Raw genomic sequence first — 27,293 nt, forward strand, 5'->3', positions numbered from 1 at the left:
TGATAAATATATAGATATCAAAATAAATAAATTAAATAATAATATTAATTAAACTAATGATTTATCCTATAACTATGGAAAAGATGAAAAATAAGCAACTTAACTAAAGAAACTGATTAATTCAGATATATTAGTATACTTATATATAAATTTTATAATAATCTATATTTGATCAATATTTTCAGTAAAAATCAGAGAAATTAGCTATAATATTAGTCATTAAAATTATAAATGAGAGAAAAGTAATGATGATATTATCGGTATATATTACTAATATCTATTTATTAATTAAATGTCCTAAATATCATGTTTATTATATATTGAAATATATTTTTAAAAAATATTAGTATATATATCAGTAAATAGGTTCATGTCTATCATGATTTTAAATATCATGATAAATATATAGATATCAAAAAAAAAAAATATTAATTAAACTAATGATTTATCATAAAATTATGGAAAAGATGACAAACAAGCAAATTAACTAAAATAATAGAGAATATGACAGATAATCTAAATCAGTTCATAAATAATAGTATAGATTTATCCTAAAATCATGGAAAAGATGATAAGTAAGCAATTTGACTAAAATTATGGAGAAGATGACAAATAAGTCAAATCACTTAATAAATAATAGTATAGATATACAAACAATCAAAAATGAAGAATTTTTTTTTCCAAAATTATACGTACTAATTAAATTTACATATTAGATATAAAAGCTAAAATTGTTAAAATTTATAATTTTTATATATTTCCAAATTAATTAAGATAAATAATGAATAACACCTCGTTCATTGAACAAAAGAATTGTATTAAAAAGATAACAGTTAGCTGTAAGGCGGCTTATGGGCCTAAAATGAACTTATAGGCTATTTGATATAACGAGGCCCATTATTGAGTCAGAACTTTCGCCGCCGTTTAGAGGGTCTATGCTGGAGAAAGAAGGAGATGTACACTGGCGCCATCTTTGAAGAGCAGCCGTGATGCTTTTGTTCATCATTCAGACTTGTATAAACTGATCCATCGGCAGCAACTCTGCGATTAAATTTTGAATTGTTAGATCGAGATTGTTGCGAGAGAGGTAGGCTAGAGACGAAGAAGAGGTTTTACGGAGTTGGGGTTTTTAGTAGTGGTGATCGAAGGAGAAGGGGTTTTCGATTGAATCTAGGGTTTCCCAATGGGTCGGAGTACGAAGAAGAAGAAGAAACGAGGAGGTCATAGCGGGAGAAGAGGTCAGCTGAAGGACCATGGATCTAACGATGATGAAGACAACGAACTTCTCTCCGAGGAGATCACTGCTCTGTAAAGTTTATCTCTCTAGCTTCGTCTGAACTGAGATTTATCAAAGGCAATGTGATCATTGATTTTTGTTTTTTTTTTTCTCAGCTCTGCGATATTTCAGGAAGACTGCAAAGTCGTCTCTTCTTCTAGCTCAACGTCGCCTCCTCAAATAGTTATTAAACTAAGGTTCGCATCCAAGTGTTTTAAGTGCTGTGTGATGTTTCTTCTGGTGTTCTAATTCGTTGTAATCCGAGCAGGCCTTACTCTAAAGATATGGGGTATGAGGACACTGACATCTCCGCTACGCTTTTAGTTAGGTGTGTATCTTTTTTCTCAATCTTATGACATTAGTTAAGTTGTTGTTCTGACTAAATTTTCCTTGTAGATGCTTACCAGGGTATCCTTACAAGTGCCCCAAGCTGCAGATTACTCCGGAACAAGGGTTGACAACAGCTGATGCGGAGAAGCTTCTATCTCTTCTTCAGGACCAGGTTTGTTATTTGTGCAAATCAGGACATTTTCTTTATTGTGTATAGAAGTTTCAGATTTGGACTATGAAGTCTATGAGCAATGATTTTTAGTCAGACGTGCTCTTTGCTGACATAAGGTACTCAAAAAATATATACTTTATATCTAGGCAAGTTCCAATGCTCGTGAAGGCCGGGTTATGATATTCAACTTGGTGGAAGCTGCTCAAGAGTTTTTATCCGAAATAATTCCTGACAGTCACGATGAGGAATCTGTAAGTATGTTCATCCAAATTGCTGATATGCCACAGTAATTGATTCAGGGTTTCATTGTTTGCATTGGTTGTTCTTGTAAATTTATTGTAATTATTTCTTCTGGAGGTTCCATGCTCGACTACACAGCCAGGCGCTCAGTTCATTGAGGAAGCTGTGCCTAAAGCAAAACCCTCTTCTGCTGGACCTTTTGTATATGGTTTTATAGACTTGTTTAGTGGATTGGAAGATTCAAGGAATTGGAGTCTGAATCTAGATGAAAATAGAGGAGTCGTTTCTACAGTACAACCACACCCACTAGAAGCTTCAAGAATTTTGCATGAGAAGCCGGACAAGAGTCTGAAGCGATCTGAAGATCACGCTAAAGAAGAAGTTGCATTGCCTTCTCCTATTGCGAAACCAAATACTCTTGAAGGGGATAATGTTGATGATACAAGCACTTCTTCTTTTGACTCAAGTAGCTCTACTGAAGATGGATTTATCCAAAATCAGAAGAAGGTGAGGGGATGTCTATCTGTTTCATCTTAATCCCTTGATTTTTAGAAAAAGATACATATGAGACACTACTTTAGAATAGTCTAATGGAAATTTCATTTTTTTCAGAAATCGTTTTTCAGATCAAATATCCAAGATGATACAAGTGAAGATGACAACAATCAATCCGAAAGTGAGTCGGAGTCATGGTCTTCTGCTTCCTCAACTCAAGATCAAGTTCCTCAAATTAGCAAGCAAGATCTATTAATGGTATTGTTTTTTTCTCTACATTATTAAATATTAATGCATCTCTGATCTAACCGTTTTCTTTTATTACTACAGGTCCATCTACTCCGAGTTGCTTGCTCTTCCAAAGGGCCTTTGGCTGAGGCATTGCCACAGATAACCGATGAACTGCATCAGCTTGGTGTAAGTCTGTTACATTAATTTGAACTTTCAATTATCAGTTTCAATATTGGCTTCATTTTGTTACGAATTTTTTCTCAACTCCTGTTAAATGGTTATAGTTTTCTTAAACAACATCAGATATTGTCTGAAGGGGTGTTAGATTTAGCTTCCAAGCCATCTCCAGACTTCAATAGAACTTTTGAAGATGTATTCAATCAAAACATGGTGCGTATCCTTTGGCACACTTAGTGGTTACTATTTATCTATTTTAATATCAAATAATGCATCCCATCGATGTTATCTTTTAGGCCTCAACCCGAGTTCCTCAGTTTTGGGAGCAACCTTCTGATTTTGGCAAGGCAAATGCGTCACTTCCAAGTTCGCGGTATCTTAATGATTTTGAAGAGTTGAAACCCCTTGGTATATTCTCCATTGTGCTTTTTTTCTCCTTTTAGTTTCAAATGTGGATATAGATGATGTGAACTTGATCAAATTCGATACCATCTTTGCACAAGGGCTTATAAGACACTAACCATAGCCATTGCTAAAGTTATGCTCACATCTGAACAATTTTATTTGTTCTCCAATTTTGTAGGTTTTTTTTTTCTTTCTCTATGCTAAAACACTTTGTTGGCACTTGGCAGGTCAAGGTGGGTTTGGTCACGTAGTGTTGTGCAAAAATAAATTGGATGGAAGACAATATGCAGTAAAGAAAATTCGACTGAAGGACAAAGAAATACCTGCCGACAACCGGATAGTTCGGTAAGGGAAAATTGTTCATAGTGAAAGCCTTCGCGAAGAAAATATTTACATAAAGCAATTTGAAGATCTATGTACCATCTTGGGTGATTTCTGTGTTTACATCAGCTAAATACTGTGCCATATGGCAAAGGCTTTCTATAATCTTTTAGCAATTGTAGGAGTAGGAGATATGCGGATTAGCATGTTCTTCATCAAAATATCTCTCTTTTGCTGCAAGCTTTGTTTGCTTGCAACTATCTACGCTGCAAACCAGGCTTTATGGCATTGGCTTTAAAACTCTACTATAGGCTGTTATTGACGTTGTATCTGTTGAGCATTTTACACTTTTATTGGATGGTTTAGAGTATGATGGTAATTTTTTTTTGTATCTGCTTGTTGTGAGGTACTTAGAGAAGTAGCAACACTTTCCCGCTTGCAGCATCAGCATGTTGTACGTTACTATCAGGTAAAGGTCCTTTATGCTCATCCTTGCTTTCTACTTATCAATGACTACACTCAGTGAGATTTGCGCATATTGGACATCAGCCATGTGTACCTACGCAGTACATATTGTATCTGTCCGTATTTCACCATAATGTTCATTGTTTCATCATCTGTCTTATGGAATTTCTGCTGCTGTCAATTGTCATTGTGATATGTTCATTGCCTATGTTCTGTTTGATACTGATTCTATATTTCATGGAAATAGGCCTGGTTCGAATCAGGGGTTGCTGATCCTTATGCTGGCGCAAATTGGGGATCAAAAACTGTAGGGAGCTCAATGTTCAGCTACTCAGGTGCGGTGTCAACTGAAATTCCTGAGCAGAACAATAAGCTTGAGTCTACTTATCTGTATATCCAAATGGAGTATTGTCCCAGGTAAATGGTTTAAAATCTTAATTAAACTCTTATGGTTTCATCCCATCCATATCCTAGGCATTGTGATTTATGTAAGTTATTTCTAAGTTTCTTATTGTCTTTGCCTACTCAGTTACATATTTATGAAGAGTAAAATGTTTAAAATGTATAATACTTATATGAAATCAGTTTGCGGATCAGTAGATTTATGCTTGGTTTAAAAAAGCGCTCGCTTTTGGCGCCATGGCGCTAGGCGAGGTCTGGCGATGTCTTCATCGCCTCAGCACCTCAAGGCGTGGCGACTTACACAAAGCGAGCGCTTTCTACGCTTTCTTACTAAACCTAAGGCTCCTAAAGCAACGCCTTAATTGATTTTAAGTCAAACCGAATTGGTTTGCCAAATTTAAACTGCTAAACCGAGTTAGATTTGTAACACATCTTTAGCGTCACATAAAAGCTCTTTTCAAACCCTAAGTTAGTCTTATATACCGTAACCTAAGTTTAAAGTTAGGGTTCCATGTGCTATTGTTCTTCTCTCTATTTGACGACTTTGATGTTTGATGTTTCTCCTGATCTTTTTGTTCACTAATAAGTACTCTGTTTTGCACTTTGGTTCTAAACTTGTATTCTATCTATACCTATATTTTTGCACTATAGTTTTTGCCTTCACACACAAAGCGAGCGCTTTGTGTCGCCATGGCGCAAGGCGAGAAGCGAGACACTCATCGCCTCACCTCGCCATGCGCCATTTTGAACCAAGGATTTATGTGTGTTATTATTTTCTGTAGTATAACTTTTGTTCAGAGTTTGTGTATTACCTTCTTACTTCTCTTGTTTCATATTATGTTCAAGGACTCTGCGGCAGGTTTTTGAATCATATAATCACTTCGACAAAGATTTTGCATGGCATTTAATTCGCCAAATTGTCGAAGGCTTAGCTCATATCCATGGACAAGGGATAATTCATCGAGATTTTACACCTAATAACATTTTCTTTGACGCCCGGAATGATGTCAAAATTGGGGATTTTGGTCTTGGTATGCTTCCATGCTTAATGCTTTTCTTTGATTTAATTTTTTGTATGTTTGTGGTCATATGCGTCTCTATGTTAGGTTTTAGCTCTCTAATAGTGTAACAAAGGCAGGTTCACTGCCATGCTAGATTTTTTGTGTTCTATTATCTTAAGTGGTGAGCATATTAGACTTATGAGTTTTACCAACTATATTGTTCAAGTCTTGGATTAAACGAATCACCTTAGTCATTTCATTATATTAAGATTATTTGACTCTCATATGGAAAACATAAATAATACATGCATTTTTAACCTTGTCAGCAAAGTTCTTGAAGCTCGAACAGTTGGATCAAGATGGGGGCTTCTCTACGGATGTGGCTGGAAGCGGAGTTGATAGTACTGGTCAAGCTGGTACTTACTTTTACACAGCACCTGAAATTGAACAAAGTTGGCCTAAGATCGATGAAAAGGTTGGTAGTTGTTGGTTTTATAGCTGACTTTCATAATGTTTGAATATGTTTTTTTTTTATTTTGCTACTCAATGAATTTTTATTCCTTCTTTGTTTCTAAATGATGTTTTTGAATTACAGGCTGACATGTATAGCTTAGGGGTTGTGTTTTTCGAACTTTGGCACCCTTTTGGAACCGCCATGGAGAGGCACGTTATTTTAACTAATTTAAAGCTGAAAGGAGAACTACCTCTCAAATGGGTAAATGAGTTTCCCGAACAGGCTTCTTTACTGCGACGTTTGCTGTCTCCAAGTCCATCTAATCGCCCCTCTGCTACAGAACTTCTTCGGCATGCATTTCCTCCCAGAATGGAATCTGAGTTACTGGACAGTGAGTTCTCTACTGCCACCAGTTTATATGTTATTTTTCTATTAACCCATAGGCTTGATCTTCCTAGGTCTAGTCAATGTTAGTAGTGTGTGTGTTTTCTGTTTCTTATGAGCTCAAAGTGGTATCCCTTACTTTGACTTCTTTTGGGTGGGCATCAACATCAAGTAACCCTTTCTTTTCTGAATTTCAGATATCCTAAGAATAATGCAAACTTCTGAAGATTCAAGTGTTTATGATAGAGTAGTAAATGTGATATTTGATGAAGAAGTATTGGAGACGAAGTGCCATCAGGCTAGTGGATCAAGAGTTTGTGCAGATGATAGTTATGTTCAGTACACTGAGATGGATACCCAGCGTCGTGATTATGTTGTTGAAATCACAAAGGAAGTCTTTAGGCAGCATTGTGCGAAACATCTAGAGGTCATCCCAATGCGTTTGCTTAGTGATTGCCCCCAATATAGCAGGTATACATCTTACTTACTACTTTCCATTATTTGTCACCCAAATTAGATTTTTTATCTACTTTTTTTACCTGTGAAGGAAAACTGTAAAACTTTTGAGTAATGGAGGAGATATGCTTGAACTATGCTATGAGCTACGACTGCCTTTTGTGCATTGGATTAGCGCAAATCAGGTCCAGTTTTGGTCTCTATATGGTTCTAGTGTTGCTTGTGTGTGTTTTTCTATAAGATTTTAGTGCTCAGCATGATCCCAAATTGTAAAGATGTTTAAATCTTGAATGCTAGTTTACAAGAGACTTTGTTTTTGCTAATACACGTACTGACATACTTCAATTCTGGAATGCAGAAATCCTCATTCAAGCGATATGAGATCTCCCATGTCTACAGGAGAGCAATTGGCCACTCTCCACCAAATCCTTGTCTTCAGGTATTGTGCTCGGTCACTCCTTCTCCCATTTTACCTTTTTATTTTCTCTGTGATAAGGAGCATGTGCTTACAAATGTTTTGATGTTTGATTGTTAATAGGCGGACTTTGACATTGTTGGAGGTACAACATCTCTGACAGAGGCAGAAATTCTCAAGGTTCGAAGTTCTTTATCAAACATTAAAAATATAGATAGCTTCAGTCTCCATTTTAATCTACCAACTTTGCAGGTGATAGTGGACATCACAACCCACATCTTTCATCGTGGATCTTGTGATATTCATTTGAATCATGGAGATTTGCTGGATGCGATTTGGTCTTGGGCAGGGATTAAGGCAGAGCATAGGCGAAAGGTTGCAGAGGTATGGTTATTGTTAGTTCAAGGATAAGGCTCATTGTTTGAATGGCTTTTTTTTGTCAGTGTCCTAACCATTTCTTTTTCCTGTTCTGAAGCTTCTTTCCATGATGGGATCCTTACGTCCTCAGTCATCTGAGAGGAAGCTAAAATGGGTTTTCATAAGGCGTCAACTTCTGCAGGTTTGATAATCATATCACAAATCAAAATTGTAGTTTTATGTGTCTTACTCGAAATTTCCTGCTTGCCAGGAGTTGAAGTTACCTGAAGCTGTTGTCAATAGGCTTCAGACTGTTGCTTCAAGATTTTGTGGAGCTGCAGATCAAGCACTTCCTCGTTTAAGGGGAGCTCTGCGTGCTGGTACAATCTAACCTCTGACTTTCTATAAATTTGTCTACCTGATTATATTATTGGTTTCACTTCGCTGCAGATAGACCTACACGCAAGGCACTTGATGAGTTGTCAAACCTCTTAACCTACTTAAGAGTCTGGAGAATAGAAGAGCATGTTCATATTGATCCTCTGATGCCACCTACCGAAAGTTATCACCGGAATTTGTTCTTTCAGGTACAAGAGAATGTAGCTTTTGGATGTTTGTCTAATATTTATAAGACAAATCTCTGTTTATCAATATCAAAGCTACTTTGCTAACTCCCGAACTAATACAATTTGCCAGGTTTTCTTAACCAAAGAAAATAGCACTGGGACATCTAATGATGGCGTTTTACTTGGTGTTGGTGGTCGTTATGATGATTTGGTTCATCAAGTGTGTGATCGTGAATATGTAAGTTCTTTCTAAGTACGTTCATCTTTCATGAAGAGAAATTAGGATATCTATCATTGATTATGATTACTAATATAAATAAGATACTTCAGGTTTTTGAACAAATAGATAGCTGAAACCGAGAAAATGAATGAATCTTTTAACCTCTTACAAAATGGTATCGCTATGAAATGGTAAAACTGATTACTGACATTTTCTCTGTTACGGCATCCAGAAAATGAATCTCCCTGGTGCTGTTGGCGTCAGTCTTGCACTGGAGACAATATTTCAGCATCTTCCTATGGATCTAAGGCCTGTTAGGTGTGTTGTTACTTTCTGCATCTCTTTTCATGATCTAAAACGGAAGAATCTGACTCATCCATAATCTGTATTGAGCTGCAGAAATGAAGTCAACACCAGTGTACTTGTTTGTTCAAGAGGAGGTGGCGGTTTACTGGTCCAGCGCATGGAGCTAGTTGCGGAGCTATGGGAAAAAAGTATAAAGGTAAAAGCTTGCATGTTTTGTCTTTTCATTATATCTGATTGGTGATAACGTTTGTTTTAACATCTACTAATGTGTCTGTATGTTATATTTGGCAGGCTGAGTTTCTTCCAACACCTGATCCAAGTCTTACAGAGCAGTATGAATATGCAAACGAACATGAAATCAAATGTCTAGTGATTATCACAGAGCCTGGTGTGGCTCAAAATCAAATAGAGTTTGTAAAGGTAAGAAATAAAAATAGAACACGACCTGTGATTAAGCCTTAGTAAACATCCGACTTGGAAGAAACTTGTGACAACGACTCTGGACATTTGCCTTTTGCAGGTTCGGCACCTTGAGTTGAAGAAGGAGAAAGTGGTACAAAGAGAAGAACTTGTTAGATTCCTGCTGGCTGCAATGGCTGTTCAGTTTAGAAACCCCTCCGTTTGGAGCTAAAGAGAGTAAAGAAAGATCTAACTTTTGTTTTCACTTTTGCTTGATGAAAATTATTTACACTCAGATCACAGTTTTTTATCATTCACCATCTTGTATATATTGGTCTCGGTTAGTTGTTTGATTCTCTTGCAAAATAGTTAAAGAAAATGGTTAGGAATCTGATTGTTTAATATTAAATATATATTTTTTTTATATATTTTACGACATATTTTCAGTGATATTTTACCTTTAATCTTAATTTTAATATTGTAATAATCTGTGTTTATATCAATATTTTCAATAAGAATTAGAGTAATTTGCTATAATATTGAAGGACAAAATAATATTTTCCTAATTTTAAGTGTTTGTTTATATATTTTCTTTTTTTTTCTTAACTAATTATAACCATTTTTTACAATAATTATAACCACTTCATTTATTGATTTTTCTAATTAATTCGATTTCATTTATTACATAGTACAAAATAGAATTTATGTATTTTTAAGTGTTTGGCTTACATCTTTTACATTCTATTTTCACATTTTCTAATTATTTCATTAATTATGTTTACCATGATAATTCGATAATATTTATTTTACGTGTTAACCAAAATAATTTCACAAAACTATTCATGACAAGAATTTAACCGATCCGTTCGGATATAGATCATTTTTTTTAATCAGATTTTTGGGTTTGAAAGTAAATTTTGTTCGTTACTAAACAATTTATAAAAAGATATAAAATTAATTCCACGGACGTGCATGTCGTTAAAATAAACTAAAACTCTCTAAGAGCATCTCCAACCCTCCCCTATTTTTACTTCTATAATAGCATTTAAACACAAAATCACTTCAATCCACCTCTAATTCTACCTCTAAAATAGAGATTGCTATTTTCTCATCTATTTATAGAGGAAGAAATAGCATTCCTCTATATTTTGCTCTATATTTTGAGATCTCTATTTTAGAGAAATACATTGGAGCAAAACACATTTATATTATAGAGTTCCTCTATTTTAGAGGTAAAAATAGGGGAATAACCTGAGAGGTTGTAGTTACTTGAGGTATACGTTTGGTTGTTCACTCAAAAACGGAGCTCTAACTCTTTATCATAATCCATTGGGTTTAGTGTTGGTTTAGTGTTCTTTCTCATTGTTTGCTCCCATTACCCTCTCAGGCGCTTAAGGCCATTGCAGAGTCTCAAGAAAGTATACGAATGAGAACTCAAATTGAGTATGACCAAATCTTTAAGTGTAACAATTACGACCATATACAAAGGAACTTGGTAAATATAATAAGAAAAAACCTTCAAACATTCTTTCTTAAAGAGTCTCTCTCATTGTTACATTCATGTCTTGCAAACACAATATACATCAGAGTGATTTAAGTTATATATGTCAAGAGAGAACACTTCTTTTCTTTTTCAGAAATTATGATGCAAGAACAAGCTCTGTCCAGGAGAAGCTGGTCCTATCTCCTCTTCAAGACTCCTCAACGCCTCTTGTTGCTTCCTTCCTTCATCCTCCACCTCCTCCGCCACATCACCTTCAGAAGCTGAAGACTTCCTCCTCTGTGATGACGTCACGCTAGGGAAAGTTATCCACGACCCGCCTCTAAACTCAGTGTTCTCCGAACCGATCCTCCACGACTTCTTGTGCATCCTGCTGCTCCCAAGAACCACTTCTGTCGGTAATATCGGCTGCTCGCTGCTCGGGTTCCCCATCAGCTGCGCGAGAGCTCTCTCCAGTGAGGTTGTCACTTTATCCATTGACGGTCTGTCTTTGCCTCTCATCCTCACGCATTTGCAAGCCACGCTCACTATCCTCCTCAGAGCTTCTACCTCGGTTGGTTGTTTCAAGACCGGGTCCAAGATTGATGTAATATCTCCAGCTTTGATCAAAGGAACCGCCCATTCCACTATGTTCCCTTCTTCATAGTGCATGTCAATAGCTTTTCTTCCACTTAGGATCTCGAGAAGCAAGACTCCGAAGCTGTAGACATCAGACTTGGTTGTGAGATAGTGTAGTCGATAGTACTCAGGGTCAAGGTAACCGAGAGTCCCCGCTGGCAGTTCTGCTAAAGGAGAGCCGCTATCAACAGGACCAAGCAAGGAGAGACCAAAGTCAGCTACTCTAGCATTGTGTTCTTCGTCTATAAGAATGTTTGATGACTTTATATCACGGTGGATGACAGGAGGACAAGCGTAGCCATGCAAGTACTCGATTCCTCTAGCTGCTTGTACAGCAATGGTCACTCGTTTAACCCAATCTAGCTGCTCTTTCAAGGCCTTGTTCTTACCGTGAAGATGGTTGTAGAGCGAGCCATGCGCCATAAACTCGTAAACAAGAAGCCTCTCTCCTCCTTCTTCGCAGTAGCCAAGAAGGCTAAGGAGGTGAGCATGGTTGAGTCTTGACAACAGATCAAGCTCGGTGCGGAACTCGTTTGAGTTCTTCTGTTTGTCTGATGACATTATGGCCTTCTTCACAGCGACAGTGGTTCCATCTCTCAGAACTCCTTTGTAGACACATGAGAAGCTCCCTTTCCCTACTATTGACTCTTCTTTGAACCCTTCTGCAGCTTTCTCCAGCTCCTCGTAGGTGAACACTCTAGCCCTTCTCCGCTTCTGCAACTTATCAAGATCCGGACGCCCGTTATCCTTCGTGAATGCTGAGTCTTTGGACGACCTTGCATCACTCTCTGAGCACCTACAATGCCTTAGTCTGTACCGAACGTATAAAACCGCTGATATCGACACAACTGCGGTTAAAAGAAGCGCAAAGCCAATCTCTGCAGTTGCAATAGGTAGCTGCATCGACCAAAACTTCCCTCTTGGCTTGCCGTCACCACTCAATGAAGTAGAAGAAGAACAGTTTGAGGAACAGTCAGGAGAGACGCAAGTGGAGCAGTTGTAAGCACAAATCTGATCAGACCTCTCTGTGCATTCACTCTTCTGATACATATCAGGAGGGCAAGTGGAACTACACGGCAAGCAAATGTGAGAGCCGGGAGATTTGCAAGGGCCACCGAGTATATGACTTCCTGGAGGGCAAGGAGCTTCTCTGCACAGTCCTGGTGAGACAGCTAAAGGGATAGAAGCAGGGAAACCAAGACCCCAACAAACCGGCGGCATACCATTCCCTGTGGGTACTCCACAAGTGAAGTAGTTCCCTGCTGCAAGATCATAGAAGCCCATTCCTCTAGGAGGAGTTGTACTCTTATTCACAAAGAATCCCCAACAAACCGCACTATGATCATACCGTTTGATCCCACAAGCATAAAACTTCCCACCAACAACTGTTGAGAGTGGCTCTTTTGGTGGTAAGTCAAGAATCTTGTCTGATCCAGTTGAGTTCCCTGAGATCTCTTCTTCAAACTCTAAGCTCTTTCCCCAACAAAGCACTCTTGAGTTTAACCCGTCTAGAATGCCACAGACATGGTATCCACCAGCTGCAATCTTCTGAAACTTTGTTTCCTTTGGGATTAAACTGATCACTTGGCTGCTATTCTCGTCTCCCCAACAGAAAACAGACTTATCCTTAGAGGAGAGACCACAGTTGAACTCAGAGCCAGCAGAGAGTGAATGAATCTGTTTGTCAAAGACAAAGTTTCTGGTCATATTGTATCCCCAGCAATCAACTAGCGACGAAGAAGAAGAAGAATCAATGTTGCTACTCTTCCTCAAACCGCAGAGATGGTAATCACCAGCACTAAGTTCTAAGTACTCAGCACCTTTGATCATTGGCTGAGGAACTCCCATTTGAATAAACCCACTATTTCCCCAGCAATAAGGCTGATGAGACTGCATCAAAAGGCCACACATGAACCCATCTCCACCAGTTAAACCAATGAACTGGAAATGAGCAGGAGTTCCATAGAGGATCGCTGCGTTTGAACCATAGCAACCCACAAGATGAGACCCATCAGATTTCAGACCACAGAACACAGAACCACCTTCTCCATAGGAGATTGCAATTGAAGACATTGAGCCAAGAGATGAAACAAGATGCCATAGATTAGTGAAAAGCACAAGCTTTGCAAGGAGGTTCCAACCTTCCCATGCTCTCCTTTCACACATTCTCATCCTACACACAGAACCAAAACACTTCTTTTCAAAGTCAACCCACACGCTTCTTAGCTACTCTCTTCCCTTTCTGAGACATTCCATAGATTGAGAGTCACAAGAACCTCCACATAACTGAGACCTTTCTTTACTTCATACAAAGAAGCATGCAACATCAAAGAGAATTGAAATTTCAAGCAATGAGAGATGAACTAGTGTCAAAGAATCAAAGGAGCCATGAGAAGAAGACAAGTCTCCGAAGATTCAGGAAACAATCTTGAAGTGGGAAATTCAGACAACCATGTCAACAACCTCTTGTCTCTCTTTTTCCTCTGCAGCAAAAAAAACAAAACAAAATCACTTACCACTTTCAGATCATAGAGCGCAAGGTAAAAACAATCATAGCATCCTTAAAAGAGCATTTAAACTCCTAAATTTCCAAGAATAGAAAGAAGCACCTCTCCAAGTAAAGATTCTTGAACTGGGTTTCTTGTTTTTTTTTATTTGTTGCCGACTAAATAAGTGTAGAGAGAGAAAGAGAGAGTGGGTGATGAAAGTATGAGCTAGAGTTATACACTCAGGACTAGCTCATGGAAATCTTGAGAACTCCAGATAGGAAGAGAGAGAGAGAGAGAGAGAGAGAGAGTCATGGAGGGGTCTATCATAGTGTCCTGTAGTACTGAGAAGGTCAGCATTTAATGCGGACCAAAGCTGCTTCTTCTGAGTACTGGCAAATGTAGGTGAAGCTATTTAATATGATGGAGTTATTGTTACCAAACTTTCTCTGTCTTTCTTTCTTTATTCTAAATAATTCCCATATTCTTCCCAAATTTGTGCAATCAACCCCCTCAAAAGGTTCTGTAACAAGTTTCCATCTCTATTGCCACATTGGAGTTTAACACACCAACCAAGGAGTTTGTTTACTTGCGCCGTTGCCGTTGGTGTTTGGTTTCGAGCAAACCAAAACATAGATGAAAGTCTCTAAAACTTTATATTATATACAAATAGTAAATGAGGTTTCGTGCACGTATTTAGATGTTCAACTCTGGTCTCTCGAGACGCGAGGCCCAGACATCCTCTTTTGTCTTCTTCCTTCTCATCTCCTTGTGCCTCCCCAAAGAAATGGTTTGTCATCTTTCAGACTCAAAAGTTTCTAACACACACAATAAGACCATCTCTCTGTGTCCTAAGTTTCTATATGTTTCTGAACATTGAATTTTGAGGTTGATGTTGTACCTTCATTGATTCTAAGATCATAAACTCAACAAACTTTTCGGTTCAGATCCAATGGATGAGAACTTGACACTGGCCAGTCACGTGCTACTCACACACACGCTAACAAAACAGGCCATATAAAAAAGACATTGTAGACACAGAATCTCACAGACTCTACTTGAAAACATCTCCTTAACTAACTTATCAACATTCAATCGAAGATGATACTCTTTCATCTGGTCTGTAAACAGAGGCTTTGCTCTTTGGAACTTTGTGGTTATATAATCCTCATGGGGTTACTTCAACATGTTTCATTCCCATACAGTCAGAAGACTCAGAACTTTGCTACTATTCAACAACATGGTGTATTCAACATTGGTTTTGTAAGCGAACCACTCCAACATTGGTCTGTGAATGATGTGTATAACAAACATAGAATTGTGTTTTCAAAAGGACGAAACCAAAAGAGAATTGCATACTGACCTAAAACTAACATCTCCCCTAGGTCATTGCAAAAAACCTTCAGTAATATTCGACCCAATGCTCTCGAGGGAACTCTCCATATACTTGATGGCCTAATTGTAAAGCCAACAACCAAAAACAAATACTTCATATAACATCATACTTTTTTGCTCTCTCATTCATATGATATAGAGAGAGAGAGAGCACACCATCATACCTCAAAAAACAGCAGTAGAAAACCACTTGGTCAGAGGAAAAGGCCATCTTGACTATCTCTACAATCAGGTATTATACAATACAGTGGATGGCTTCACCATCCAAACAAGTCACTCTAGCCTTGCCTGCTCACTGAAAACTTCGCTCTTTTCCTGTGAAAGAAGAAACAACACAAAGGCATAACGCAACTATTAAGTTTATTGGTCGTAGCAAATATATTAGAAATAAGATGTTTCACCTGCTCTTCACCATCTGGTGGCAGACAGTTCTTGACTCCATTGTACCGGAACTTGAATGATTCAGAATAGCTAGTGGCCTCTCTATCAATGATGAGCTCTGAACACAGTGCGTTTGAGGGACAAGCCTCTACTGCTTCTGATGATGATAACTCAGAACCAGCTCCCACCTTTTGAAAACTCTCCATGGATGGATTCTGGGGAGTTTCAACAAGGAGATCATCACCAGCTGGATGATTCTGTTCTGCAGCAACCATGACAGCGTCACTTGACAACTTCTTCCCTGGTGGATCAACACATTCCAAGTCAACTGGATTTACACAGCAGCTTTTGCTACACGATTCGGTACACGATGATACAATCTGGCCAGGTCCTGAAGATTCAGGTATGGACAAGTTAACCCCATTTGTTTCCTTGCACGGTTGTATATCAGATGGTGCTAGATGCAGCTCGCCATTGGAATGATGATCAGAAGCTACTTGAGTATTGTCTTTCTTTACCGGGCTTAAAGATGATTCTCTCCTTACATCCCCATCCTCGTCTTGTCCTGAACTCTTCTGTTTCTTACACTTTGTAGCATTATCAGTACCAGGATCAGAATGTGGGGGTTTCCTTGGACGGATGCTATCATATACATTGACCTCACTTGTCATGCTACTAATCCAGTCTGATGGATTGAAATTAAGATCAACTGAAAGGCTAATACCCTCTTCCATACTGACATGAAACTCAAACGAAGACGAACTAGGACTATCACCACTGTCTACCTCTTTCATTCTATTCTCTAGCCGAGGATCCATTGGACCCTTTTCATTCAATTTCAAACCACCATTTCGCTCCTGCATTCCCACAAAGAAACATTATAACTTGTGGCAAGCAAGAGAGTGGCAGAGGGTTAAAGGAATGCAGAAGTCAGCGTCGAAAGTAGAAAGACCAGAAACATCTAAGCAACTATATCAATACATCTCTTTGATTTGAGAAACTATGCTACATTCTAACGATATGAGTCCTCCTGTACGCAATTTATAAAGTCTTATGAAGAAAACCAACCAATGAAAACTACGTTGAATCGAACCTGAGACTGTGTACTATCCCCAAGGATAAAGCCTGGTCCTCTAGCCACTGTACTTTGAAAACAACCCTCTCTGGTTATGTTCAATTCGTTACCATAAGAATCTGCAAGAACATTTTACGCGGTCTTCAATAATAGCTACAAGAGAAAACTTAAAGCAACAAAGATAAATTCGTCAAACCTCTTTTCACATCCCATGTTCTACTCATTGGTCCTCTTGAAGTTGTAGCTGAACTACCTTGAATCCCAGCGACCCCAAAGCCTACTGAGTTCAAACTATTTCTCTGCAAATTATTAGATACAACAACACATGGTTAGGTGCCCAAACAAGTAACATCATTAGCAAAAACAACAGTTCATGTGATGTGAGACCATATTAATTATCTACCAACAAGGCATAAAGATGCACATTAATGATACCAGATTATCTTCAAACCAGATATAGCTTTTGTCTGTAAAGAAATTGAATAGCCAACAACAACAACAAGAACAAAATAACTACCTCGAAATAAGAAGCTAATGATTCAGCCATATCTGAGCTTGATCTATTGGCTGGCAAATTATACTTCTTGCACAAACTCTGAAGCTCTTTCCTTGAGAATCCGGAATAGAAATCCACATCTTTTTTCCTGACCATCTGTTACCGTTACACACACCCTTTTCAAAAAAAAAAAAAAAAAGCAATACACTTTATTAGGAGCCTTGGAAAACAAAGTAATGACATTTACAACACACAGAGTTCAAGACTTTGCCCAACGGTCACAACGATTTCTCCCCAATTTAACAAATCTAGAAGCAACACGAAACTAGTTTTCAGCTGGAAAAAGAGAGAAACTTTATGCAAAGAGAATGCTTACTGTTTACAACAGAACATCAAAACATAGGGAAGACTAAAGTTGAATCCCAATTAGATCGAAAGAATACGACTTTTTCGTAAAGAGAGAAGCTTTAATGGGGGAGGGGTAGAAGCCAATACCTGGTGATGGGGGTGCTTTTTCCGGGAAATTTGCCGAGAAAGTGTGAGAAGATTTCTGGGGAAAAAAGAGAAGTACGATTTCGAAATCTGCAGGGATAGACAGAAAGAGCCCACTTATGAGAAGCTGTTGTGTCTTCAAATGTGGTCGTGTAATGATAAAACTCAAATCCTTTTGAGGCTTTGATATATGGGCCTGTTTTAAAGCCCATTTATTTTCATTCGGTCCGAGAACGCAAATAAAACAGAAATTATCCGGAGAATCAAAGTCGGATTATGTTATGGGTTAATCCGAGTAATGTATAATGGATGGGACTTTCAGTTATTCCTGTGACTTTCCAAATTCCAACGAGAACTAGAGAAGCCATGTTAGAATTTTATTTTCTTGTAAAAGTATGATTAACAATCCGTTTGATAAGTATTTAAAAACTATACATAATAATGACAGATTATTAACAATAATATGAAAAATTAACCTTTAACTTCGATGGTGAGAGATTTTCTATATGAACCATTTCCATACTACTATAAACAGATCAGTTTCTTTTTGAGAAATAAATAAACAATCCATAACCAGAGTATATAACATGGCTGTGTAAAACGGTCTCTGACGAGAAGCACGTGCATGCTCTCCCCTTCGGTACATGCAACCAAATGATCGTCTCCATATATATAATCATGCTAGATTAGTTGAACTGACACTAAACATGCTCAGGTTTAATTTTATAACTGAATTCTTTCAAGTATATTTAAGTTGCAGACGTTACATTAGTCTAGTGGTCAAGTTGCTCCTATACTTGTTCACCCACCATCTTTTGTTGGTTAACTATATTTTTCGTTTCAAAAAAGCTTATTTAGGTTTTACATCAAAACTATTACGCTTATGCATATAGTTTCAAAATGCAATTGACAACATACGGGTTCTGTACATATACATTATGTGTATATTTACGTTTGCTTTAATTTTAATTCAACTGGTTCTGGTATTAGGTATGTTTTTTTGGTGTAAAGTATTAGGTATGTTTGGTTATATCACATGGTTTATCAGCATTTATTCATATAATTAACCAAAAATCCAAAACCCTTTTCAGTATAACCAGCTTATATTGGAACAATAGTAAAATGATTTATTTCGTGAATTTAGAGATTAGCGCTCCACTATAATTTCAGAACAAGATATCGAAGTAAAACTTGTTAAAGTACTATATCGAAGTAAAACTTGTTAAAGTACTAGCATTGTTCGATTTTCATTATTCCTCAATGCTATTACAGTATTACTACAATATTTAATTAGCTGCGTAATTATAAATTAATAAATAACAAGTAAGAATCAAGGATCATGAGTAGTAGTGGCTTTGGATGAGCTGGAAGACAACTATAACACGAGTAGTCTCACAAGTGTGATTGGATACCCTTACAGGTTTATACACCCCGTCAGAATCTACGGAGTTTTTATATATTAGATACGAATTATGCGGAAATTTTTGTTTTTATTTTTGTTATGCTTAAACAAAACATCAGTTGGTAATACTAGTTTTACAGATAAAAACAAGTGTATGAAACGTACTCAACATATCTTTTCGAAAATATTCATAACTTAGTGTTAATATTGCTTGATTCCAGTATAGAGTATGTTTTACTTGTTCCAATATTTATATTTGACTTGACTAATGGTCATACTCTAACGGCCGTCATCCTCTCCTATTGTGACATGTGCTGCACTAATACTCATGTTTATTAAGCAATAAATGGGGACAAGAACCAAACATCAACAATTATAACAACGCGTTTACGGAACGAATAATTATTAATTTTGCTTATTTCTATAAAATAAAATTGAATAATCCTTCATTTTTAAACTATCTAACTTCTTCACGCGTATTCTCCAACTTTTATAATTTTAAATTAATATGTCCAACTACTAACCTTGTCTCTTTTACTCTTTTATCATTCTTTATAGACTACAGAAACTCCACCTAAATCTACTTTTAACTTTTACATAGATAGCAAAATGTTTTAAATATATATTGACACAAAGATAACGTGAAATTGTATATTATAGTTCACTATAATATCCAAATTGTCAACTAGTGTTTGTATTTTGTTTAGTGACTATATAGAGTCTTACTCTTTAATTAATGTTTAACATACTATCTTATCTCTGTTTCAAAATAAATATAGTTTAAAGTTTTTATATACAAATTAAAAAATTAATATTTTTTCTGTTTTTTCCTTATTTAATACGCTGTTTTATTTTTATTTTTATTAATTAATGAATTAGAAATAGAAGTAAAAGTTGAAAAATTCATTTAATGTTATGCATTAAAATGTAAAACAGCACTTTTAATGAAACTAATTTGAAAAAGTAAAACAACACTTGATATGAAACGGAGTGAACATAGTACATTACACTTTTATTATATAAAAATTATTACACTTTGTCCCGGAGGAGATGTATGAAAATATTTTTGGAATACTCGTTCGATTTTTTTTCTAGACTCCAAATCCAAAAGGTTAAAATACAAAGCAAAGAGGTAACGTCTAGGTTAATGAACGGTTGTATCAAAAAAGATTTTATATAAGATCATGAATGGGGGGGGGGGGGGGGGGGGGGGGGGGGGGGGGAGGCCACGAGAGAGGCAGAGATCATAAGGGTTGCAGGACTGCATTTTAACTCTCATTCACTATTTTTTTGTTTTAAAACTTGTTTTGCAGTAAATCTGCATGCAGATCAGATTTTTTGTTTTTTTCAGAAAATCTGCATGCAGATCAGATTTTTGTTTTTTTTTTAAAAAAAAGACAAATCTCCTACGTATAGTTATGTCTACTAGCATTTGGTGGTGGTTCACTCATTTTTTTTTCTTTTGACCAATAAATGATTTTATTACAAAGTAATAATATATTTAATATTCTTATATAAAAAACACATTTTCATTCTATTTAACTTACAACTTTTACAATACAAAATTTTTTAATTGTCTACTTATTTTTTTTATTTTTGTTAGAACATTTATCTAAATTATTTATATGATGTGTGTGTTTTTTAATTATGTAAATGTATAATATTGTACTTAAATATATATATATATATATACACATATATATAAATATTAATGGAAGATAGACACATTTGGTCAATTACTAACATTTTCATATTTAAATTTTAAAATACAGTTTCATAATTTTAATGCAATATTTATTGTTATTTATGTATTTTATTTATATATTATGTATTTTATTGTAACTTTATTATTTAAATATATACTCTATTTTTAAATTGATATTCTCATTATAAACTGTAATCCAGCGTTAAAATTGTAACCTGATTCGATATCAAAATCATGTATTTTAAATTCAAGTAAAAAATTGCAGTGCTTTAAAAATCATAAAAATTTCATATTTTTCTAATACATTAAATAAATTAGTTTTCGTCATATTTTATATCATTTAATTTTTTCTATTTTCATATCATTTAGATTCTAACAATGATATAAAATTGTATCGAAATAATTATAGTTATATTTGGATATATAGTTACTTAATTTAAAATTAAATTAAAATTATAAATCCGGTTAGATCCGTTTGATCATTGACCCAACTATAATAACTGTAATAAGCTGTTTGATCTGCTTGATCTGCACTTAATCCGCTTGATCTGCTTTGATCTGCACTTGATCTTCACTTGATCCTTTTGATCTGTTTGATATGCATCGCTTGAACTGGCTTTTAGTATTGGAACGCTAAGAAAGATGCTTTTAGTATTGTAACGCTAAGAAAGATCTTTTCCCGAATAATTAATGTTAACTGCATCCCTTCTCTCTCTCCGACTCTCCCTCTATAAAAAACAATCTTTGAGACAATGCTCCCTTCAAGTCTCTATTGTGTAACAGAACATCAAAGCTTTATTATTTTATTTTTTTTGCTAAAAGCTTTATTTTATTTGGTTCTCTGTTCTTAAAGTTCAAGAGTTATGGTGAGAGTCTTTCTTCTATACAATCTCTTAAACTCATTTCTACTCTGTTTGGTTCCCAAGAAGCTTAGAGTTCTCTTCCCTCCTTCTTGGTACACCGACGACAAGATCACACCACCGTCTGAATCGGAATGCTCTTTGAGAACAGACCCGGTGGATCTAAAAAGAGTGTTTCAGATGTTTGACAAGAACGGGGACGGCCGCATAACAAAGGAAGAGCTAAATGATTCTTTAGAGAATCTAGGAATCTTCATGCCAGACAAAGATCTGATCCAGATGATCCAAAAGATGGATGCAAATGGAGATGGCTGTGTAGACATAAACGAGTTTGAGTCTCTTTACGGTTCGATAGTTGAAGAGAAAGAGGAAGAGGATATGAGAGATGCGTTCAATGTGTTTGATCAAGACGGTGATGGGTTTATTAGTGTTGAAGAATTAAAGTCCGTGATGGCTTCCTTGGGACTCAAGCAAGGTAAAACTCTAAAGTGTTGTAAAGAGATGATTACTCAAGTGGACGAAGATGGTGATGGTAGAGTTAATTACAAGGAGTTTCTTCAGATGATGAAATCTGGTGGATTTAGCAATAGCTCATCCTCAGATTAAAGCTGATTTGATCCTTTTCTTACTCTGTAAATAATTTCATTTTATGTTTTTGTATTAATCTTGAACTGAATTGTTAAAAAATTAAGCAATCTTGGTTTTTTTTCTTACAACTATGAATGGTGCATGCCACGTGACTTCGCCAGCTTGGAACACGCATGTGTTGTATACACTCCCAAGTGTTTTAGAGTTTTTATCTCATGCAAAATATGAGTCAAGATAGAATTAAAGGTAACAATAGATTGTCCACTTGGGTAGACTTCAGCTCATCAAGTCTGTCATTGCCAGCATCACAAATTTCTGGTCAGCGGCATTCTGCTTGCCACAGGCTTGCATTGACGAAATAGAAAGTATGTGCTCGGCGTTTCTTTGGAGTGGTTCACCAAATAACACGTCCATGGCTAAGATAGCGTGGGTGGAGATTTGTAAACCGTTTGAGGAAGGAGGACTTGGCCTTAGGCGTTTAAACGATGTGAATAAGGTATTTATCTTGAAACTAATCTGGCGGGTAATGTCTCAGGGTCTATCTCTATGGGGCACTTGGATAAATAAATACCTACTTCGTGATGAGACCCTATGGGACGTCAAGAATACTGGTCTTGGATCATGGGTGTGGAGGAAACTGTTACGGTTCAGAAATCACGCACGCAGTTTTATCCGTATGGACATAAAAAGTGGTATGACAGTGAGGTTTTGGACAGACCTATGGCATCACAGGGGTCGATTGATAGAGATTACGGGAGAGATTGGCACGCAAAAGCTGGGCATTCCTAGGAATGCAACAATAAATGAGGTACTCGTTGACAGAGAATGGAGATTTAGAAGATGCAGAGACAGACAAATCCAAACGCTAGTGCAAGAGGTGCGTAGGTCTCAGGTGACACTCTCCGCGGGTGTAAATGATGGAGTTCTATGGAAACTCGGGCCAGATGACTATGGAGATAGTTTCAGCTCAAGCGCAACATGGTGGCAGATAAGACAGCAACATGATAAGGTCCTATGGACTAAACTGGTTTGGTTCGCGCAAGGCGTTCCCAGATTTGCGTTCATCACCTGGCTAGCGTTCAAGGACAGGCTCGCAACTGGTCAGCGTCTCCGTAAATGGGGCCGCCTTCAAGGGTGTCTATTCTGTGGAGAACCGGAGGAGTCGCGCGATCATCTTTACTTCGCGTGTCCGTATACGTTCACTCTATGGCTGCAGGTTGTGGGGAAGTTGATAGGAGTGGAACCGAACCCGGATTGGGAGACAACTATTCTACAGATGCTCTCTGGAACGCATGACCGACAAACGTTTATATTGCTTCGATTGGTGCTGCAAGTTTCTATTTACTTCATCTGGCGGGAGCGTAATGATAGGAAGCACAAAATCACAGCAAAGCCGGTGGCACAGCTGGCTCGAGTGATCGACAAAGCGGTGAGGAATCGCATCATGTCTACAAAATATCATCTGAACCCAAAGTTGCGGGAACTAATGGTTCGTTGGTTTGAAGCTCACATGGCATAGGAAGCCAACAGAGCTGCGATAGCGTAGCGTACCCTTTTATTACATTAGTTTTAAAGAAAATACAGTCATGTAAGCACTTTTCCAACGTTGATCAATAAATTGAAAATTTCATAAAAAAAAAAACAATAGATTGATTTGGATATCTTTTGATACTTTTTGATACTTTTTGGATATTTTACTTGTTGCTGTTTGACAAATTTTTGGATATTTTATGTATTTTAAATATTTTATAGATATTAGATCTAGAATAACTAAATATTCAAGTATATAATAGTGATTCAGATATCTTTGAGTATTTGAAATATTTTGGAGGTTTGATTCCAGATATTAAAGAAGAGAATATCTATCTCCTAATCAAACTGATGAAAAAAAGACTATACTTGGTTCTGTTGATGATCTCTCTGATCCAGATCCCTCACATTGTCTACTATGTGTTGGATTCTCTTAGTAAGGCTTTCATTGTGCTGCTCAATCTGTTCAAAGAGCATCTCCAGATGCCTCTTGTAAGTCGCAGCTCTCTTTTTCTCTGCAGCTAGCTGCTGCATCAGCTCCTGGATTTTATCATGCTCGTTCTGCAAATGAGAAACAAACAACATCAGAATCAAACCAGCACACATAAACATACCAAATAACAACCGATAAGAGCAACAACTAACCGGATACTGATCATAGATGCAACCCCTTCGAACCCTTCCAGGCATCAAAGGATGGTTATGCTCCTTGGCAAACTTTGTGATAACCCATTTACCAGAATTTTCTTTCCTAATCAAGATCATTGCTCTACACCCAACCCTTGTCTCCGCTCTTTGTCTAATAACCTTGTCACGCTTGCTAGGCAACCTGTAACCTTCCTTGTTGCAAACAAGCTGCCTTCCTATGGGAGATCCATCATGCCTTGACCGTGACAGCTTGCTAACACGGATGACGAACCCTACTTTTGTAGCGTAAGCATTATAAAACCCGTGTGCTGCTGCTTCTGATTCGAACTCCTGCCCAACGTAAGGCTCATCACCACCTTGAACCTCCTCCTCGGCCATATCAGAAACAGTTAGAGGGATAGAGTCCGGATCCACCTTCTCGTCTTGCTCAAGAGGCATTTCTTGGTTAGAATTTTCACCTATCTCGTTACGGTTTTCATCATCGTCTTGCTCAATCATTGCTTGACCAGAGCTTTCACCCATTTCATTATGGTTCTCGACTGAAATCGTCATCATCATCCCATCAGCATCACCATTATCAATCCTGAAATCCACTGCAAATAAACAACCATTTGCACACAGAGAAGCAATCAATCAACAGGTGGGTAAAAACACGTTTTAGCACACATTAGATATCAACCAAAGAAGAACAAGTACAAGTTTTTATCCTCTTACAAGAAGAAACCTTTAAGACAAAACTTAACTACAAATGGTTTCAAACACACAATTTTGTAAACATCAGTATCTATCAGAAAAACAAGTACAAGTCTTAATCTTTTCTAACAAAACAGCCTTCAAGACAAAAGCTTAACTACAAATGGATTAAAAACTCTACAGACTCCACAACAATACAAAAACAAAGTTCCCTTTCTTTAAGGGTAGTAGGCCTAAGCACGTCTTGAGATGAATCTATTCAAAGATTCAAGCTTTAAGCAAAGGAGAGTTCATTAAACCATCAGAAAGTATCGATCTTGAGATGTTCGAGGAACTAAATAACGGTGAAGGATTAAAGCAATCTTACTGTCAGAGTTTTTTTCCGGGAGGATTCGCCGCCGGCGGAATTAGGTTTTTCGATTGGGGGGAGAGACAGAGAAGGTGCCGGTTCAGGGTATGGATCACAAGGGACGCAGTAAACCTATGACGTGGCGAGAGATGATTGGATCAATATCGGAAAGAAGTCAACTCACCGTTCATCTAAGCCATGGGGTGGATCGACTCTATGGTTTGTACTGTGCACTTCTCCTCCTCTGATAACTCCTCGTTTATGCGTTTATTTATTTTTTTGCTTTTAAAAAGATTTTTACAGCGTAATTCTCGCCGACCCACCCACCGGTTCGACCGGTGTGTCCATTTATTTTGATAATCTTACAAATCGATCCCTTTAGTATCCTTATTTTATAGAATCACCCTGTATGTATTAACAAATCATAATGTCATTGGTTTCAATTTTCAATTGGTTGGGCCACCCATAGGTTCACCCATTCAAAACAAACATGGGTGGGTGATGGTCATACCCAAATAACTTATGGTCTAACTGGGCTAAAGACCCACTTTGTCCATGGGCTAACTGGTTCAAACCAAATGGGTGTTGGGCTGGCCCAAAACACTTAATTTCTAGGGTTTAGTCAATTTGGGGAAAAATCATTCCGCGATTCTTTTCTTCTCGATCGGTCTCTGCTTTTCGATTCATCTGGCAAAATCGCGATGAAAATCGATCTCTGCCTCTCGATTCGTCTTCTCCAGCTTTGATTCTCTTAATCCGAACCAGATTTCTCCATTTTCTACTTATTCTTCTCGCGATTTCAGGTATGCTTCATGATTCGATCATCCATCTCGTTCTGTGTTGTGGGTTTTAGGCTTTTAGCTTCGATCCATCTCGGTTTATCTCTTCATCCATCTCGAGTTTAGCTTCGTTCTGTTTTGTGAATTTGTGATGAATCGTTCTACTCTTGCTCTGAATCTATCTCGTTTTACTCTTGCTCTGAATCTGATGATGATGATGAATTGTTTAGATCATAAAACTCATATATATCGTTTTGTTTTGGATTCAGAAACACGAGGAGTTGTATGAAGATTGAAGCTCAATTTATCTCCTCCCTTACGTCTTACTTATGAATCAGTAACCTAGCTCTGAAACTTCCTTTAGTTATCTTCTTTTGTGGTAAGTTTCGAACCATTCCTTTGTTTTCGATTGAAGTGAGCCTATTCTTGAACTCTACACCTCTAAATTCTAATAGAGCTATTGTAGACTATGCTTACATTAAGTGGCATTTGTTGAGCATACATACACGTATTAACCATTGATATTAATCAACCTGAAATTCAGTGTGATAGTATAGTTATAGCTTACTAGTACCCAAAACTTATACAATCAAATATACCCATCTTGGCAGAGAGCTGGTGTATAAATCCAAACTAGGGTGAACTTTCACATCTTTAGTAGCTACAACACACAAAACTAGAAAGTCAACATCATATAAAAAAATCATCTCGCTCAAACACGCAGGTTATCATCTAGTTTGTATCTTTAAAAATAAATAGTACTATATTTAACCCCGTTTGTCAAACGAGAATTCAAGTCTGGAATACGAATTGATTAAATACGTACGTTTCTTTGGGGTCGTATCCGTTACTTAGCATTTACCAAAGATTTAATTTCTTTTAACGTCTAAGCATCGAAGGAAAATCCGTTGATTATTAAGTTACAAAAAAAAAAAAAAAAAAAAATCCGTTGATTACTGGGGAATAGGCAATCAAATAGTTCTAACAGATATCTCATAAATAAAAAAAGGATAAGGATCATATAAGTCAAACCTAATCCAGTTTCTAAAACTAATAAAAATCACACATTAATATTTTAGTATAATTATACATGAAATAATATCCAATATTAAATGTGTATTATCGATAATGAAAGTGATCCTTAGTGTAACAAAAGAAATAATCGGAAATAAAAGAAGATTGATTATAGGGAATGTGTTTATCCAACCGGTAAACCTTGCAAA

At 36.9% G+C, this 27,293-nt stretch overlaps 5 protein-coding genes across 8 annotated transcripts; 2 read left to right on the forward strand and 3 right to left on the reverse strand.

The window, feature by feature from the left end:
* The first annotated feature begins 926 nt into the window (after positions 1-926).
* Positions 927-9,500, forward strand: LOC106368346 (eIF-2-alpha kinase GCN2). Of its 2 annotated transcripts, XM_048764807.1 has the most exons (29): positions 929-1,308; positions 1,393-1,473; positions 1,545-1,604; positions 1,673-1,778; positions 1,925-2,029; positions 2,136-2,525; positions 2,631-2,771; positions 2,844-2,930; positions 3,048-3,134; positions 3,218-3,329; positions 3,554-3,671; positions 4,062-4,116; positions 4,360-4,529; positions 5,361-5,545; positions 5,842-5,990; positions 6,111-6,360; positions 6,551-6,824; positions 6,901-6,994; positions 7,168-7,248; positions 7,348-7,404; positions 7,477-7,608; positions 7,700-7,783; positions 7,853-7,961; positions 8,032-8,168; positions 8,278-8,385; positions 8,600-8,685; positions 8,767-8,869; positions 8,965-9,093; positions 9,194-9,500. In XM_048764807.1, exons 1-29 carry the CDS (start codon positions 1,184-1,186, stop codon positions 9,302-9,304), a joined length of 3,726 nt encoding a protein of 1,241 aa, XP_048620764.1. In that variant the 5' UTR covers positions 929-1,183; the 3' UTR covers positions 9,305-9,500. The 2 variants fall into 2 exon arrangements, 1 of the variants encoding a protein (XP_048620764.1); XR_007327155.1 differs by lacking the exons at positions 8,965-9,093; positions 9,194-9,500 and having other exon boundaries at positions 927-1,308; positions 8,036-8,168; positions 8,767-8,815.
* A 1,051-nt stretch (positions 9,501-10,551) lies between these two features.
* On the reverse strand, positions 10,552-14,072 carry LOC125575227 (serine/threonine-protein kinase-like protein ACR4). Its single transcript, XM_048764808.1, has 2 exons — positions 13,801-14,072; positions 10,552-13,674 (listed from the first exon to the last, which is right to left on the reverse strand). Exon 2 carries the CDS (start codon positions 13,361-13,363, stop codon positions 10,706-10,708), a length of 2,658 nt encoding a protein of 885 aa, XP_048620765.1. The 5' UTR covers positions 13,364-13,674; positions 13,801-14,072; the 3' UTR covers positions 10,552-10,705.
* A 776-nt stretch (positions 14,073-14,848) lies between these two features.
* On the reverse strand, positions 14,849-17,670 carry LOC125591181. 2 transcript variants are annotated; one of them, XM_048764810.1, is made up of 7 exons: positions 17,401-17,512; positions 17,046-17,200; positions 16,725-16,827; positions 16,547-16,647; positions 15,474-16,310; positions 15,237-15,387; positions 14,849-15,132 (listed from the first exon to the last, which is right to left on the reverse strand). In XM_048764810.1, exons 2-6 carry the CDS (start codon positions 17,178-17,180, stop codon positions 15,346-15,348), a joined length of 1,218 nt encoding a protein of 405 aa, XP_048620767.1. In that variant the 5' UTR covers positions 17,181-17,200; positions 17,401-17,512; the 3' UTR covers positions 14,849-15,132; positions 15,237-15,345. The 2 variants fall into 2 exon arrangements, with proteins under 2 accessions (XP_048620767.1, XP_048620766.1); XM_048764809.1 differs by lacking the exon at positions 17,401-17,512 and adding an exon at positions 17,520-17,670 and having other exon boundaries at positions 14,889-15,132.
* Positions 17,671-21,090: 3,420 nt separating this feature from the next.
* LOC106368341 (calmodulin-like protein 4) lies at positions 21,091-22,196 on the forward strand. Its single transcript, XM_013808276.3, has one exon. The coding sequence runs from the start codon at positions 21,487-21,489 to the stop codon at positions 22,087-22,089; it is 603 nt and encodes a 200-aa protein (XP_013663730.2). The 5' UTR covers positions 21,091-21,486; the 3' UTR covers positions 22,090-22,196.
* A 1,642-nt stretch (positions 22,197-23,838) lies between these two features.
* LOC111208488 (protein FAR1-RELATED SEQUENCE 6-like) lies at positions 23,839-25,568 on the reverse strand. 2 transcript variants are annotated; one of them, XM_022707523.2, is made up of 3 exons: positions 25,310-25,568; positions 24,247-24,842; positions 23,839-24,162 (listed from the first exon to the last, which is right to left on the reverse strand). In XM_022707523.2, coding segments are annotated over exons 1-3 (795 nt in total). In that variant the 5' UTR covers positions 25,311-25,568; the 3' UTR covers positions 23,839-23,964. The 2 variants fall into 2 exon arrangements, with proteins under 2 accessions (XP_022563244.1, XP_022563243.1); XM_022707522.2 differs by having other exon boundaries at positions 25,476-25,545.
* Between the last annotated feature and the right edge of the window lie 1,725 nt (positions 25,569-27,293).

Source organism: Brassica napus, chromosome C8, assembly GCF_020379485.1.
Source record: "Brassica napus cultivar Da-Ae chromosome C8, Da-Ae, whole genome shotgun sequence".
Taxonomy (NCBI): Eukaryota; Viridiplantae; Streptophyta; class Magnoliopsida; order Brassicales; family Brassicaceae; genus Brassica; species Brassica napus.